This window comes from Dasypus novemcinctus, chromosome 10, assembly GCF_030445035.2.
Source record: "Dasypus novemcinctus isolate mDasNov1 chromosome 10, mDasNov1.1.hap2, whole genome shotgun sequence".
Taxonomy (NCBI): Eukaryota; Metazoa; Chordata; class Mammalia; order Cingulata; family Dasypodidae; genus Dasypus; species Dasypus novemcinctus.
In genome coordinates, this window is record NC_080682.1 from 111,805,995 (window position 1) to 111,822,866 (window position 16,872).

Here is a 16,872-nt window from a genome sequence, read left to right on the forward strand (position 1 = left end):
TGTACCTGCAGGCTTGGGGTCAGCCTCAAACCCTTGGAAGTCTCTCTGAGTCACAGCTTCTGGCCACAAATTCTTCCATGTCGAATTCACTGTTCTATAAGAGACTTCGTTCCAGGCCTTATTGATAAGTTTAAGGCAGTGCAGGATATTGAAATGCTCCTTCCAGAATTCTGTGAGGATCAGCTGGGTGTCAGAGGTGATCTCAAAGCACCTCTGGAAAAGTGCCTTGGTGTATAACTTTTTGAAGCTTGAAATGACCTACTGGTCCAAGGGATGGATAAGAAGAATAGTGTTTGGGGTAGGAACCTTACAGTGATGAAGCTGAACTATCCAGCAAGTCATTCTCCAAGCCTGGAGGGTGGCAGATGCATTGTCCAAAAGCAGCAGAGGTTTCAGAGGCAAATCTTTCTCCAGCAAATATTTTTTCACTGAGGGACCAAACACTTCATTTATCTACTTGGTGAAAAATTGCTTCATGACCCAGTCTTTGCTGTTTGCCCTCCACATCACACCGAGTTTGCTTTTTTTTTTTTTAAGTTTTACTAATTTCTCCCTCCCTCTGCTACTGTTTTTTTGTTTTGTTTTGTTTTGTTTTTGCTGTCTGTGTCCATTTGCTGTGTGATCTTCTGTATCTATTTCTCTTTTTGGTCTTCTCTTGTCATTATTTCTCCTCTAGGATTCACTGGGATTTGATCCTGGGGATATCTGATTTGGAGAGAGGTTCCCCATTAGCTGTGCCACCTCAGTTCCTGGTTTCTGCTGCGCTTCACCTTTACTCTCCCCTTCATCTCTCTTTTGTTACATCATCATCTTGCTGCGTGACTCACTTGTGCAGGCACTGGCTCACTGCGCAGGCACTCGGCTTGCGGCGCAGGCACTAGTTTGCCACGCAGGCACTGGCTCGCCACGCAGGCACTGGCTCACCACGGAGGCACATTTTCCCTTCTTCTTTTTCACCAGGAAGCCCCAGAGATCGAACTTGGGTCCTCCCATATGGTAGGTGGATGCCCTATCACTTGAGCCACATCTGCTTCCCTGAGTTTGCTCTTTATAACATTATGCTTCTTGAAAACTCGTAGGTTTTCACTATGATAGACTAGGCTTGAGTTTTAAGTGCCCACTAGCATTCCCCCACAATAATAGAGTAAGCCTATCCTTCACTGGTTTGTTGCCTGGTAATGCTTTCTCCACTTTAGTGATATAGGTTCTACCTGGTACTTTTTTCCAAAAAACACCTCCAGTTTCAACACACTTAAAAACTTGGTGGGCAATAGAATCCTCAGCCCCTGCATAGTCTTGAAATTCACTGACAAATTCACCATCCACGTTCTTGTTAGCACTCGATGCCTCAGCATGCTCCAAACACTATGGATGCCAGTCCTCTTTTTAAAATTATCAAACCAGCCGTGGCTAGCCTTAAAAACTTCAACATTCTCATCCCTCAATTCCAGTTTGTTTTTCAAAAGATCGGCATCCAACATTTTGGCTTTTCCATATATCATGGCTTCCAATACACGGCTGGCTAACTGCTTCTTGTTTACCCTAATTAATAATAGCTTTTCAACTTCCTCAAGGGTTTGGGAACCTGCTTTATTATTGCTTTAACTCCTTTCACAGCATCAGCCTTTTTATTGCTTCGTTATTCTTAATGATGGTGGAGACAGTTTTTCTAGGCATTCCGTATTCCCTAGCAAGATCAGTAACGCAACTACCACTGTCATATTTACCTATTCTTTTTTTTGCTTAATGGTGGTGCTTAGTAATTTTCTGTTCTGCTTAGCGCTATCACTGCTCATTTTCTCAGGACCCATGACGAGAAGAAAAAAACCCACAAAAATATACAAAATGACCACAGAAGCTAAGATAAGACCACAATGGGATGTGCCCAGGGCAAGAGCTACCACATGACTAACACCTGACCCTTTGTTTCAGCTGGAAAGGGGAGGAAGTCACAAGGCAACTAACAAGGACAAGTTCTATCTTGTACATCAAGTACCAAACAATGAGTACCCGGACACAATTTTCATGTCAAAATGCATCCAGTACCAAATTCGATAAGCTTCGAAGCAGTCAAGTACCAAAGTATCTCTGTACTTTAAATCATACCTTTTCTTCCCTGTTATTTACTTTTCAATATTCAGTGGCTTAAATTAAGGGATTATAAAATGCATTTCAGGTGAGTAATTCCTCTTTACTTCAATATTCAGAACAATATCAACGTGCAAAGAGAAAAACACCTAGAGGAGAATGTTTCTTGGAATTTACACATTTTTTTTCTCATTTGCTGCCTTCTTTGAATTTATATATGCATATGCTAATACTTCAACTTTAAAAATTCAACAAGGCATTTTTATTCTTTTTGTAGAAGGCAAATTATCACCAAGATTTCAAGTCATATATGAAGAAAGATTGCATTTGAATTATTATTTTGAATAATGACTTAAACATATCTACACAATTTCTCCTAGTAAAGACCTTGTTCAATAATATAAAGAGAAAGCATCATTATCATGAGTGAGGAAGTAAGGAATCAGAAAAAGCAATTACATACAGTTCCTGTCATTTGATAGAATTAACCAAATGTATAAACAAGAACCTTGATTGAGGGTTCTGTAAATACACCAAAGAAACACCACACAAGCACACTTATTACATATATTTCTCTCTGACCATTATTATTCTATTGGCCAATGATTTCAAAAGGCCACCAAACTGGTTAATGAAAGGTTTTCAACTGTCTTCAAGTACGAAGAAGTGTTAACCTTTTAAAATTATCTGCGTCAAGGGCAGGCTGATGATGCCTGTCACATATTAGATCAAAAAACAAAAACGATTATTGAACAAAGAAACTAAGAGCCTTCATGAGGTATACAGAATATAAATCGTTTCTTATGGAAACTGTATTATTTCTTAAAAGACTTTGGAAATGTAGACAATATTCATATATATACTTTTCTATTTTTATTTACCTTTAAAATATGGTTACATTAAAAAATAATAACTGGAGGTTAATATTTTACACAGAGGGTATCCACACACTGACATAAGAAAAATAAATGTAAAAAAAATCTACTTGGTAGATTGGCTGGTAAGACAGAATCAGAGCATTTGGATTTCCTGTTCTTTAAGGTTTACTAATGACAAAAATTCAGGTACTGGTCATAGTTTTTTATTCACACAACTCTTACTAACCTTAAAGCAAACTGATAGAAAATATCAAACAGCAATATGTTTCCAAGATGGGAAGCATAACTTACTTCAACTTGAAAGAGTTCTCCAGCCCCTTCACAGTCATTGGATGTGATTATTGGGGTATGAATATGCACAAAGCCACTATCCTGGTCAAAACAAAACAAAAAAACAGTTTTTTTGTTTCATATTTATAAGCAAATGAATACTAATTTCAGAAACATTCACCTCACTCTATCAAATTATTAAAATAGCACAAAGAAAATATCACATCAGACCCCCCTAAACACCCAAACTATAAAACTATTGAGTTTACACAACAGCAAACAAAATTTTAGATCATGAAGATAAGGAAACTGAGCTCCCAAAAGATTTAGTGACATGTCAATAAATTCATAGTTGGTCAAAACTATGCAAAACCAGGATTGGAACCTAGGTTTCCAGGCTCGCTCTCTGTGCTATTTCTTCTTCCTTCTTTTCTAATGTGCTCGTGTGTTAAAAAAAAATTGTTTTTTTAAAGAAACACATAAATACATATACAAAAACACAAACACATACATACATACACAGACATGGTTCCTGATCCTCAGCTAGTGAGACAAGATACAAAATCCAACACATACATGTGTGCATATGCGCGTGCACATACACTCAAGTTACAGAAGTGCATACATAATGATGATGCCCACAATGCTAAGAGAACACAAAGTGGTCAATATGAAGTTCTGCTATTTTGGACCCTGTATTGCCATAAACCACCAAGAGAAAAATTAAGGTTCACAAGTAGGAAATGAAGTAAACAGCAAAATGGTTTTTAGAAAGTTTCTGTCATTTAAAATGATGACACATAGACTTTGCCTGAAAGAAGATTCTGAGCAGCAAATCCATCCATTACTGAGGCACCCAAGAACAGCCCTTGGGCTCAAAAGTATGACACTATTTCCATTAGTGAACCACAAAAGGCTGTTACTAGCAGGAATGAAATAACCCAGCAACTTCAAGGTTATGCTTCTTTCCTTTTGACCACAGATGTAGACGAAAGGTTACATTCAGTGTAAATGTTGCAGGTTGGGAGGTAGAGGTAGCTAAAAGTGAATTAATATTGGGATGGCAAAACAGGATATGTTTAAGGCAAATTTTGGCCTTGAACTCAATACGAAACATTCATAGATATACATCTAATATCTGCCAAATTCTGACTTTCACTGGTAGAAAGTAAAATGTTTCTGTGCATTATCAGAGGCCTCCCAAATTTGCCCCTTCCTTCCTTAAAAAAACTTAATACAAGTACTCTGGCTACAGTACAAAGTATCCAGTCAACAACCGCTTTATAATGTGGACTGATTAGACAACAAAGGTATAAATTAATAAAGTCTCAGAAAGTAGTCAAATACGTGCTCAATCTGAGAGCAATATGCCTAGAGGTGCTATACATGGTATATTATAGAGAACCAGTGAAATACAATCAATAACATTACCCCATCAAATTTTTATCTCCTCAGAGTCAAGGACTATGGACATGAATCATTTATTCCATATGAAATGCAGGCAATTAAGAGCACAAGTGCAGTAAACAAAGAAAGGAAGTGGAAAATCCAAAGAAACATGGGTGAGGAAGGGGGAGGTAAAGAGATGGAAGAAAATATAACTAAATATAATTACCAAAAGTTAGAACCAGTCAAGTGCCTTAAGAAACAACACTGTAAATCTTATGAAACGAACTATATGGGATATTTTTAAAATAATACAAGTAGTGGGAAATATTTTTAATACTCAACTAATGCTCAAACTTTCAAAATGGGTCACCTGATTTTTATATCTTAATGCTGTTGGGAAGGCTTACCAAAGTCCACAACATTACCAAAAGGTAAATACAAAGGAAGATTAATAAAGTCGTGAGGAAAAAAAAATGGGTAGGGAAGTAAAAAGACAGGAAACAGCAGGGAGGGGTAGAGCACCCCCAGTAGCTGCTCAAATCAATTACCAGTGTCAGATCCTTTCACCATTCCATAACAAAAGGGTTCCTAATTAGTGACATGAAGGTGGGGGAGAGGGGCCAAAAGTAAAAATAAACACCTTCGCCCAATTTTTCAGATTCCATCATCAAATATCTAAATATTTTATACACATTCTAGAAGCAGATATTTTTAAAGGCTTCTGAGTATCCAAAAACTACAAAATCAATTTACTAAGATCCATATACATCACTCAGAGGGGCGTCATGGACTGTATTTTTCTTTCATCTGCAACCTAAATAAGTATCATCATTTGATCAGAATCAACAAGAAGCGTGAAAGGAATACCACTGGCAGCAAGAAGTGAGAGCAAGAAAAGAAAATGAAAATTAATAAAAAGTAGTCATAGGAACTCGAAGGCCTAGCAGTCTGGAGTCTTTCAACACAAGGGCAAAGAATATTCTACAGCGCAAAGGCACAGCCATGCAGAAGAGGACAATTCAGCAAGAATCTTGGATCATTAAGAAAGGGCAAGCTTTTCTACTGGATCAATTTAGGAAGATAAGTATATAATATTACTACATTTTAGGAACACTTCCATTGACATTTAAATAAAATTAGAGCCTGAAGCCAAAGCACAAATTTTGTTCAAAGCCTCAGTTATCAGAGAAACTTGAGTCTTCTCAATGATTCATTCCTTAAGTATTCTAGACAGCCAAGTTTTAATACATAGCACATATGTCAATTTTATGAGCAAACCAAATCCTCTAGAAAATATTTTTGATACTAAAACCAAAGAATAACTCTATATCCATAATATGCCCTAACTAAAAGGTACTGCTCAAGTTTTCATTTTCCCCCATGTTTCTCTGTTTTTATTGGAGGGATTGAAATTTATGAAATTTTTTCATTTTAAGTCATAATATCTTCCGGGGAACTTAAAGTAACAAGTTAGAAAGAAGAGTACCATATACTAGGTAACAAATAACTATTATTTCATATGTCCTATGGTATTCTAGTGATGTCTTTATACAGTTCTGTCCTGAATGTCACACAAACAAGCATGTAATATCATAGAATGAGATACCAGGATTATATTTCTCAAGGTTTTACAATTAAAACATGTATTCATAGGACTAAAAAATATCTACCTTTATAACTACTCTATCATCAACACAGCTAAAATTCAAGTTATTGTCAACCACTAAAATATTTTTAGGTTTTGCTTTATTTTACTTATTTTTTAATTTCAGTTTTTTCAAGTTTATTTTATTTTTTATTGTTTATATATTTGTAAAATCTTCAAATAATTGCATGAAAAAGTAATGTCCACTTGTCAATGGATTGCCAATACCACCACCTAGTGGACAAAAATTGTAAAACTGATTTTACAGAATGAAAGGTCTGCTCACTTCTATCAATTGTTGAAGTCATAAGAAAAAATTATTTTTAAATTTGAATAAACTTTGTGAAGTTTAAGCACTAATGCAAAGCCATATGGAAGATGCATATGCCGGTTTATGAAAGCATATGTAAACGACCCCTTTTGAACTAAAATAAGACAGTGAATGTGATCTATTTTTCCCGTTCTTAATTCAAAAGTACATGTCTTTCTAAAAACTAGACATACTGACCTATGGCATCGAATTGAGAATTCAGAAATAGACACATCTACAGTCAAATGATTTTTGATAAGGCTGTCAAACCTACCCACTGGGTCAGAAGAATCTATTCAACAAATGGTGCTGGGAGAAGTACATATCCATATCCGAAAGAAAGAGCATCCCTATCTCACACCTTATACAAAAATTAACTCAAAATGGATCAAGAACCTAAATATAAAAGCTAGAACCTTAAAACTAGAAGAAAATATAGAGAAAAACCTTCAAGAGCTTGTGGTAAGTTGTTGCTACTTAAGCCTTACACCCAAAGCACAAGCCATGGAAGAAAAAATAAATAAATGGGACCTCCTCAGAATTAAACCCTTCTGTGCTTCAAATAACTTTGTTAAGAACGTGAAAAGGCAGTCTACTCAATGGGAGAAAATTTTTGGAAACAACCTATCTGGTAAGGATTTGCTCTCCATGTTATATAATGATAAAAAGACAAGGAACCCAATTAAAAAATCGGCAGAAGACATTTTTCCAAATAAGAAAGGAAATGGCCAAAAAACATATGAATAGATGCTCAACATCACTAGCTATTAGGGAAATGCAGATCAAAACTACAATGAGATGTCATTTCACACTTACAGAATGGCCATTATTTAAAAAAAACAGAAAACTACAAGTACTGGGAAGGATGCAGAGAAATCAGAACACTCCTTCACTACTGGTGGGAATGTAAAATGGCATGGCTCTGTAGAAGGCAGTTTGGCAGTTCCTCAGAAAGCTAAATACAGAATATCTATGATTCAGCAATCCTGCTACTAGGAATATATTCAGAAGAAGTGAAAACAAGGATGAGGACAGACATTTCCACACCAATGTTCACAGTGGCATTATTCACAACTGCTAAAGGATAGAAACAACCCAAGTATCCATCAACCAATGAATACATAAACAAAATATGGTAAATACCTAAAATGGAATGTTATTCAGCTGTAAAAAGAAATAAAGTCGGGCTGAATACAACATGGGTGAACCCTGAGGGCATTATGCTGATTGGAATACGCCAGACACAATAGAAAAAATATTGTATTTTAGTTAACTAATACGAACTAAATACAATGAGTAAAATCATGAAATAAACTCTAGAATATAGGTTACTAGGAGGCAGGTTGAGAAGGGGGAGCTGATGCTAAATGTATGTGGAATGTTTAATAAGGTGGCCTGTAAATGTGGGGAAATGAAAAGTTGATGGTAATACATTACGGTGAGTATAATGTAGTAGTCTAGGGAGGTTAATGTCAGTTGAAAGAAAGCTAGAGGATAATCTAGGGACTGCGTAACAGTGATTTCAGTGGTGGGTGATGACTGTGGTTAATAATAGTACAAACACAAGAATGTTCCTCTATTACAAGGTGTTAAGAACATGGGAGGGAGAGACATGGAAAAACACAACTAATGTTACATATTGTAAGAGTTGGATATGGTTATGAATTCCAAAAATAGATATTGGATTATGTTTGTAATCTGGTCTGTACCTAGGCGTGATTAATTATGATTAGGGCTTTGACTGGGCCATGTCATTAGGGTGTTGTCCCCACCAAGGGGTGGGGACTCACATATAAAAGCCATGGCAAAGGACAGAGTTGGGGCGTTTTGGTGTTGGGAGTTTTGATGTTGGAGCTTGATGCTGAAGCCTTAAGCTGCAGCCCTGGGAAGTAAGCTCACAGAGGAAAGAGAAGCAAGTCCCAGGAAGAGAGGAACCCTGAGCCCAGGAAGAAGCAAGCCCTGGGAAGGAAGGAAGCTTGAACCTAGAGAGAAGGACCCTGGAAGTGAGGAACCCAGGAAGTCTGAACTCGTGCACCCATCAGCAGCCATCTTGCTCCAACATGTGAAAACAGACTTTGGTGAGGGAAGTAACTTATGCCTTATGGCCTGGTATCTGTAAGCTTCTACCCCAAATAAATACCCTTTATAAAAACCAACCAATCTCTGGTATATAGACTACAGTCAGTAACGTTATAATATTTTTACAGCAAAGAAAGTATTATATAAGAGCTAAGGGTCATTAATGGGGGATATAAAAGGGTATGGGATTTTCCCTTTTGGAGTAATGAAAACATTCTGAAATGGACTACGCTGATGAAAGCACATCTCTGTGATGAAATTGAGCACCACTGAGGTACACTTTGGATGGATTGTACAAGGCAGGGGACCGTATAGAGAGTGAATCCTGTGATGAATCCTGTGATGGCTAAAAGTACAAATACAAGAATATTCTCTCTCTTTTTTAAAAGATTTATTTATTTATTTCTCTCCCCTTCCCCCCCAACCCAGTTGTCTGTTCTCTGTGTCTATTTGCTGCATCTTCTTTGTCCGCCTCTGTTGTTGTCAGCAGCGTGGGAATCTGTGTTTCTTTTTGTTGCGTCATCTTGTTGTGTCAGCTCTCCGTGTGTGTGGTGCCATTCCTGGGCAGGCTGCACTTTCTTTCGGGCTGTGCGGCTCTTCTTATGGGGCGCACTCCTTGCGCGTGGGGCTCCCCTACTCAGGAAACACCCCTGCATGGCAGGATACTCCTTGCGCGCATCAGCACTGTGCATGGGCCAGCTCCACACAGGTCAAGGAAGGCCAGGGTTTGAACCGCGGATCTCCCATGTGGTAGACGGACACCCTAACCACTAGGCCAAGTCAGCCGCCAGAATATTCTCTCATGAACTATAACAAATATACAATAATATATTGTATTAATAATAGGCTTGGGGAAACAGATGTGGCTCAACCAGTTGGGTTCCCGTCTACCATATAGGAGGTCCAGGGTTCAATGTCTAGGGCCTCCTGGTGAAGGCAAGCTGGCGCACGTGGTAAGCTGGCCGATATAGAGTGCCGGCCCATGCAGGAATGCAGCCCCATGCAGGAGAGCCACCCTGCATGGGAAAGCCTCCCCACACAGGAGTGCCAGTGACAAGGAGAGCTGGCACAGCAATATGATGCAACAAGAGACACAGAGGAAAGAAAAAAAGAAGATGTAGCAGAACAGAGGAGCTGAGGTGGCGCAAGAGTAACTGCTTTTCTCCCACTCCAGAAGGTCCCGGGATCAGTTCCTGGAGCCACCTAATGAGAATACAAGCAGACATAGAAGAACACACAGCAAGTGGACACAGAGAGCAGAAGACAATGTGGGGGGGAATAAATTTTAAAAAAATAATAATAATTACAGGCTAATTTGTGGGAATGATACACCAAATAGAAGCTAAGGGCTATAGACAGCAGTAATATTATGATGATGTTTATTCATCAATTGTAACAAATGTGTCACAACAATGTAAGGTGTTAGTGGTGGGGCAAGTATGGGAATCCTGTATGGTATGCATGATTGTTCTGTAAATTCACAACTTCTCAAATAATAATAATAATAAATACGTGCCTTAAAGCCATGATGATCTTTCACCGTTTCACCAGAAATTAACTCTGAGGGAGCTTTTCAAAGAATAAAAACTCACTTGGTGAACTACAACTGGGCTGGGACTGCATACATTTGGATACAGTGCAAATGAAGGCTATGCTATAACATAACATCTGCAAATTAGCTGGATCTAGAGAAGTGGCATAGGAAGAGTTCCAAATCACATAGAATAACTCTGAACTTTACCTGCTGGTTCACTCCTTGCTTTTGGGGTCCACCCATCCTCATGGGGGAATAGTCTTTTTATCTCAACAGCTTATCGACCAACAAATTCCACCGTGGCTTTACCAGGTCAGGGCAAAGGTAACTGAGACAAAATGCTTTAGTCATTTGAGAAACCTATTTGAGCAACATCAATAACTCTTCAAAGTAAGTGTTTACCAAATATAAAATACACCTATGGCCAAGATGGAGAAACAAGGACCAGATTTCCCTCCCTGCTCACATGAAACATCCAAGAAAAACCAAGCAAACTGTATCAAACAGTGGTTGTCAAGACCTGGATAATAGTGATCCCTAAGACAGGGGAAACAAGGTGAGCCCTACAAGTAGCTCAGCTCATTTCATAAAGATAAAGACCTCATTTAATCAAGAGGACATAATAATCCTAAATATTTATGCATCTAACAACAGTATATCTAATTACATGAAGCAAGAACTAAAGAACTACAAGGGGAAACAGACAAATCTATAATTATACTCGGAGATTTTAATACCCTTCTCTCAATAACTGATAGAACAAGCAGACAGAAAATCAGCAAGGATTTAGTAGACTTGAATAAGAAGATCAACTAACTTAAACTGACTGACATTTATAGATACTCTATGCAATGATAACAGAGTATACATTCTTCTCAAGGGCACAGAGAATATTCACCAAAAGAGACCATATTCTGGACCATAAAACAAGCTCAAATTTAAAAGGTTTCAAGTCACACAGAATATTTTTTCTAACCACAACAAAATTAAATCAGAAACCAATAATAGAAAGAACTCTGATAACAAAATAACCACTCTGAAATAACCCATGGTTCAAGGAAGTACTCAAAAGGGAAATTAGAAAGTATTATGAACTGCATGAAAATGAAAACACAACATAGAATGTGTGGAATGCTGCTAAAGCAGTTTTTGTTTTGTTTTTATTACAGAAGTTGTGGGTTCACAGAGCAATCGTGCATACAGATTCCCGCACATGCCCTATAATTAACAACTTGCTTGGGCGGAACATTTGTTACCATCAATGACTGTTAAGTATAGTCCATGGTTTAACACAGGGTTCACTATTTGTGTAGTTTCACAGATTTTTTTTAAAAATCTGTAATCGGTTACCACATGTACAATCTAAAATTTCCCCCTTTGGGAAGCCGACTTGGCCCAATGGATAGGGTGTCCGCCTACCACACGGGAGGTCTGCGGTTCAAACCCTGGGCCTCCTTGACCTGTGTGGAGCTGGCCCATGCGCAGTGCTGATGTGTGCAAGGAGTGCCGTGCCACGCAGCAGTGCTCCCCGCACAGAGGAGCCCCATGCTCAAGGAGTGCGCCCCGTAAGGAGAGCCACCCAGTGCGAAAGAAAGTGCAGCCTGCCCAAGAATGGTGCCGCACACATGGAGAGCTGACACAGCAAGATAATGCAACAAAAAGAAACAGATTCTCAATGTCACTGATAAGGATAGAAGCCGTCACAAAAGAACACACAGCGAATGAACACAGAGAGCAGACAACCGGGGGGGGGAGAGGAAGGGGAGAGAAAGAAAAAATAAATCTTAAGAAAAATAAAAATAAAATTTCCCTCTTTAGTCTCATTCAGATATGTATATATATTCCAGTGCTGTTACTCATATTCACAACGTTGTGCTCCAATCACCAAAACATTACCAAACATTACCAAACAATTACCAAAACATTACCATCATTCCAAAGAGGAATCGATACATTTTAAGCTCTAAATTCCAATTCCTTATCCCCTGCCCCATCCCATCTAGAATATATTCTAGATTATATGAGTTTGCTTCTTTGAATTATTTCATATCAGTGAGATCATACAATATATGTCCTTTTGTGTCTGGCATATTTCAATCAAGATGAAGCTTTTAAGGTTCATCTATGTTGTTGCAGGTACCAGAACTTTGTTCCTTTTTACAGTTGGATAATACCCCACTGTTCCTCTAGGTATATACCTAGAAGTGAGATTGCCAGGTCATGTGGTAATTCTAAACTTTCTGAGGAACTGCTAAACTGTCTTCCACAGCCACTGCACCCTTTTACATTCCTACCAACTGTGAATGAGCATACCTATTTCTCTACATACTCCCCAAAACTTGGAATTTTGTTGTTTTTAATAGCAGCTATTCTAATGGGAGCGAAATGGTATCTCATTATGGTTGTTGTTTTTTTAAAAGATTTATTTTATTATTTATTTCTCTCTCCTTCCCTCCCCCATTGTCTGCTCTCTGTGTCCAAGTGCTGTGTGTTCTTCTGTGTCCGCTTGCATTCTTGGTGGCACCTGGAATCTGTGTCTCTTTTTGTTGGGTTGTCTTGCTGCCTCAGTTCTGTGTGTGCGGCGCCACTCCTGGGTGGGCTGAGCTTTCTTCACGCAGGGTGTCTCAATGTGGAGTGCACTCCTTGTGCATGGGGCTCCCCCACACGGGGGGACACCCCTGCGTGGCATGGCATCTCCTTGCGCATGGCAGCCCTGTGCGTGGGCCAGCTCATCACACAGGCCATGAGGTCGTGGGTGTGAACCCTGGACTTCCCATGTGGTAGGCACACACTCTATCAGTTGAGCCAAGTCCGCTTCTCTCATTATGGTTTTGATATGCATTTTCCTAATGGCTAATGATATCGAGCATCTTTTCATGGGCTTTTGTCTTTTTGTATATCTTCTTTTGAGAAATGTCTAAAGTCTTTTGCCCATTTTTAATTGGGTTTTCTTTGGTTGTTGAATTGAAGGATTTCTTTATATATTCTGGATATTAAACTCTTAATGGATTATGTGGTTTCTGAATATTTTCTCCCATTATGTAGGTTGTCATTTTACTTTCATGATAAAGTCCTTTGAGGCACAAAATATTCTAATTTGATGAGGTCCCATTTATCTATTTATTCTTTTGTTATTTGGGGTTTGGGTGTAAACTCTAAGAAACCATTGCCTAACACAATATCCTGAAGATGCTTCTCTGCATTTTCTTCTAGGAGTCTGATAGTTCTTGCTCTCATAGTTAGGTCTCTGATTTATTTTGAGTTGATTTTTGTATGTGGTATGAGGTAGGGATTTACCTTAATTCTTTTGCAAATGGATATCCAGTTCTCCCAGCACCATTTGTTGAAGAAACTATTCTTTCCCATGGTTAGATGATCTTTTTATAATGAGCTCTTTTATCCTTTCCTTTTGCGTAGATTTTTTTAGATGATTTCAACATGACTTCAACCAGTTATACATACTTAGTATCTATATCCCTCCATCCCTTCCTTTTATATTGTTCTTGTCATAAATTACGCCTGTATGCATTATGTACCCAGTAATAATGGTTTATGTATGTTTCCATACATTTGAAATTTAAGCTGTATAAGAAGTAAAAGACAGCATTACAAATGAAAAATGAAATAATACTGGCATTTATATTTACCCATATTGTTACTTACACCTGACATCTTTGTGTCTTCATCCAGCATCAAGATATTGTATACTGTCCTTCCTTTCAAAATGGAGGATCCTTGCTAGCATTTCCTATGAGGCTAGTCTAGTAATAAACTTCTGTTTTTTATTTATCTGGAAATGTCTTATTTTCTCCCTCATTTCTGAAGAACAACTTTGCTGGGTATATTACCTTCTGGTTACAGGTTTTTTTCCTTTTAGCACTTTAAAAATGTCCTGCGCCTCCATGTTTCCTTTGAGAAATTGTATATTAATCATAGTAAGGATTGCTTATTAATCTTATTAAGAACCTCACATTTCTTCTCTCTTACTGTTTTTAAGATTCTGTCTTTGTTCTTGGCACTGGACAGCTTGATTGTAATGTGCCTTGGTGTATCTCTGTTTGTGTCCATTCTGCTTGTTATTCATTGAACATATTGGATTTGTATATTCATATCTTTCACCAGATTTGGGAAGTTTTCTGCCATTATTTCTTCAACTATCTTTTCTGGCCCTTTATCTCCATCTTCTCCTTCTGGGACACCTATGATGCATATATTAGAATGCTTGATGGTGTCCCACAGATTCTGTTAATTTTTTTTCCACTCTTTTTTCTTTCTGCTCCCCAACCTGGATAATTTCAGTGTTGTCTGAGTTTACTGATCCTTTCTCCTGGATCCTCCAATCTACTCTTGAACTCCTCTAAATTTTTTTAATGATTTATTTTATTTATTTATGCCCCTCTCCCTATTGTTTGTGATCACTGTCTGTTTCCTATATCCATTCGCTGTGTGCTTTCTGTTACTGCTCATCTTCTCTTTAGGAGGCACTGAGAACTAAACCTCTCCCATGTGGGAAAGAGGTGCTCAATCACTTGAGCCACCTCAGCTCCCTGCTTTGTTGCGTCTCTGTCTTTCTTCTTCGTGTTTCCTTGTTGCACCATCTTGTTGCGTCAGCTCACTGAGCCTGTTCATCATGCCAACTCACTGTCTTGCTTGTCTTCTCCAGGAGGCACCAGAAATCGAACCTGGAATCTCCCATGCACTAGGCAAGAGGCCCAATCGCTTGAGTCACATCCACTTGTCTATTTAATTTTTCACTTTAATTAGTGTGTTTTTGAGAGTACCAGAATTTCCATTTGGTTGTTCTTGTAATTTCTATCTCATTGAAATTCTCATTTTGTTATACACTGTTTCCCTGATGATCCCTTAGTTCTTTGTCCATGCTTTCCTTTAGCTCATTGATCTTATTTATGATAGCTATTTTAAGATTTTTGACTAGTAATTCTAGAGACTAGGTTTTCTCTGGAATATTTTCTGTCAAATTCTCTTTTTTCTGTGACTGAGCCAAACTTTCCTGTTTCTTGTTATCTTGTGTAATTTTTTGCTGAGCACTGGACATTCTGAATATATGCTGTGGTCATTCTGGAAATCTGGTTCCCCTATTCTTCAGTTCACCAGACTAAGAACAAGGATAAAAAGGAAAGGAAAAGAAAAAAAAAAGATGGGAAAAGAAAGGAAAAACAAGGAAAAATACTAAAAAATAGGCAAAACATTTGTAAAAAACAAGGAAACAAAATGATGAAGTGCACTGCCTCTCCAAGTCTCTTGTTATGTGCTGGTAGGAAACCAGAAGCTGCTGCTTTTGATACCAAAACCTAGACCAGTGACCCTGCTCGTCCCTCAGGGATCTGTCAGACCCAAAAATACATAACAAGGAAAGAAAGAAACCAACAAACCAAAGAGAAAAAGAAGTACACTAGCTTTTTCATGGTGGTTTAAGGCCAAGAGATTCTGTCTCTCAGAGACTAGAACCTGTGCTAGGGCTCAGGGATTTGCCAGGCTAAACAGCACAAGAAAGAGAAAGAAGAAACCCAACCACTGAAAAAGTGCATGGGGTCTTTAAGACCTGGTAGAGGGCTGGTGTGAGGCCAGATGCTGCTGCTGTAGAGAGGGAGGGAAGAAGAAAGGTTAAATAAATAAATACACTAGCTCTTTGTGTCCAGGTGGATGCTGCTGGCAGAACAGAAGCTCTGCTGCCCATAGGGCTGCACCTGAGGCCAACTCCCACATTGGTCCCTCAGGGATCACCCAGACTGACTTAAACCCTCAAATGCCAACTTTTAGAGGGGGACGTTTTCTCTGCTAACCCTGGCTGCAGCAGCAGCTGCTGTGGGTCTGAGCAATAGGCTAATCACTGGTTCATGCTTTCCCTTACAAAAGATGAACTCTTGGCAGCCTCTTGCTTCCTTTGACACTCCTTAGTTGTACTAAATGTCCATTTTGGTTCCAGGGTTACCCTCTAGTTATTTTCAGCTCTTTCATTTTTCTAGTGGAGGGAGTGATCTGTACAACTTTCTACTCCACTATTTTCTCCCATAGGTGTTTTGTAGAAATTAACAAGCTGGCTTTAAAATTCATTTGGAAATGCAAAAGACTTAGAACAGCTGAAACAACTCTGAAAACAGAAGAACAAAGCTAGAGTCCAATATTATCTGATTTCAAGAATTATTATATGACTTTGGTAATCAAAAGACTATGTTCCTATTTTAAGATAAAGAAAATGATAAATGGAACACAATACAGTCTAGAATTAAATCCAAATATATATTGACAACTGATTTTTCACAAAGGTGCAAAGGCAATGCAGTGGAGAAGGATAGCCTATATAGCAAATGGTCATATGACAACTGTATATAAATATTCAAAAAATGAACTTGGATCCATCCTTCACACCATATACAAAAATTAACTCATATGGATCACAGATCTAAGTATAAACCTAAAACTATAAAACTTACAGAATAATACACAGGATCAAATCTTTTTGACCCTGGGTTAGGTAAAAATTTTGTAGACACAACACCAAAAGCAAAATTGGTAAAAGAACAAATGGCTAAATTAAACAACATAAAAATTTTAAAACTTCTGCTTTTCAAAAGATGCTGTTAAAAGAATGAAAAGACAAGTCAAATATTAAGAGAAAATCTTTGCAAAGCACATACTGGTAAAGGACTTGTATCCA

General features: G+C 38.2%; 1 protein-coding gene across 4 annotated transcripts in view; it reads right to left on the reverse strand.

Annotated features, from left to right (window-relative positions):
• Positions 1–16,872, reverse strand: part of NARS2 (asparaginyl-tRNA synthetase 2, mitochondrial) — a 227,394-nt gene that overhangs the window by 184,841 nt on the left and 25,681 nt on the right. For all 4 annotated transcript variants that reach the window (XM_071218289.1, XM_071218288.1, XM_058306048.2 and 1 more), the window contains exon 5: positions 3,258–3,338. In XM_071218289.1, the coding sequence (XP_071074390.1) occupies positions 3,258–3,338 (81 nt within the window). The remainder of the gene's footprint in view (positions 1–3,257; positions 3,339–16,872) is intronic.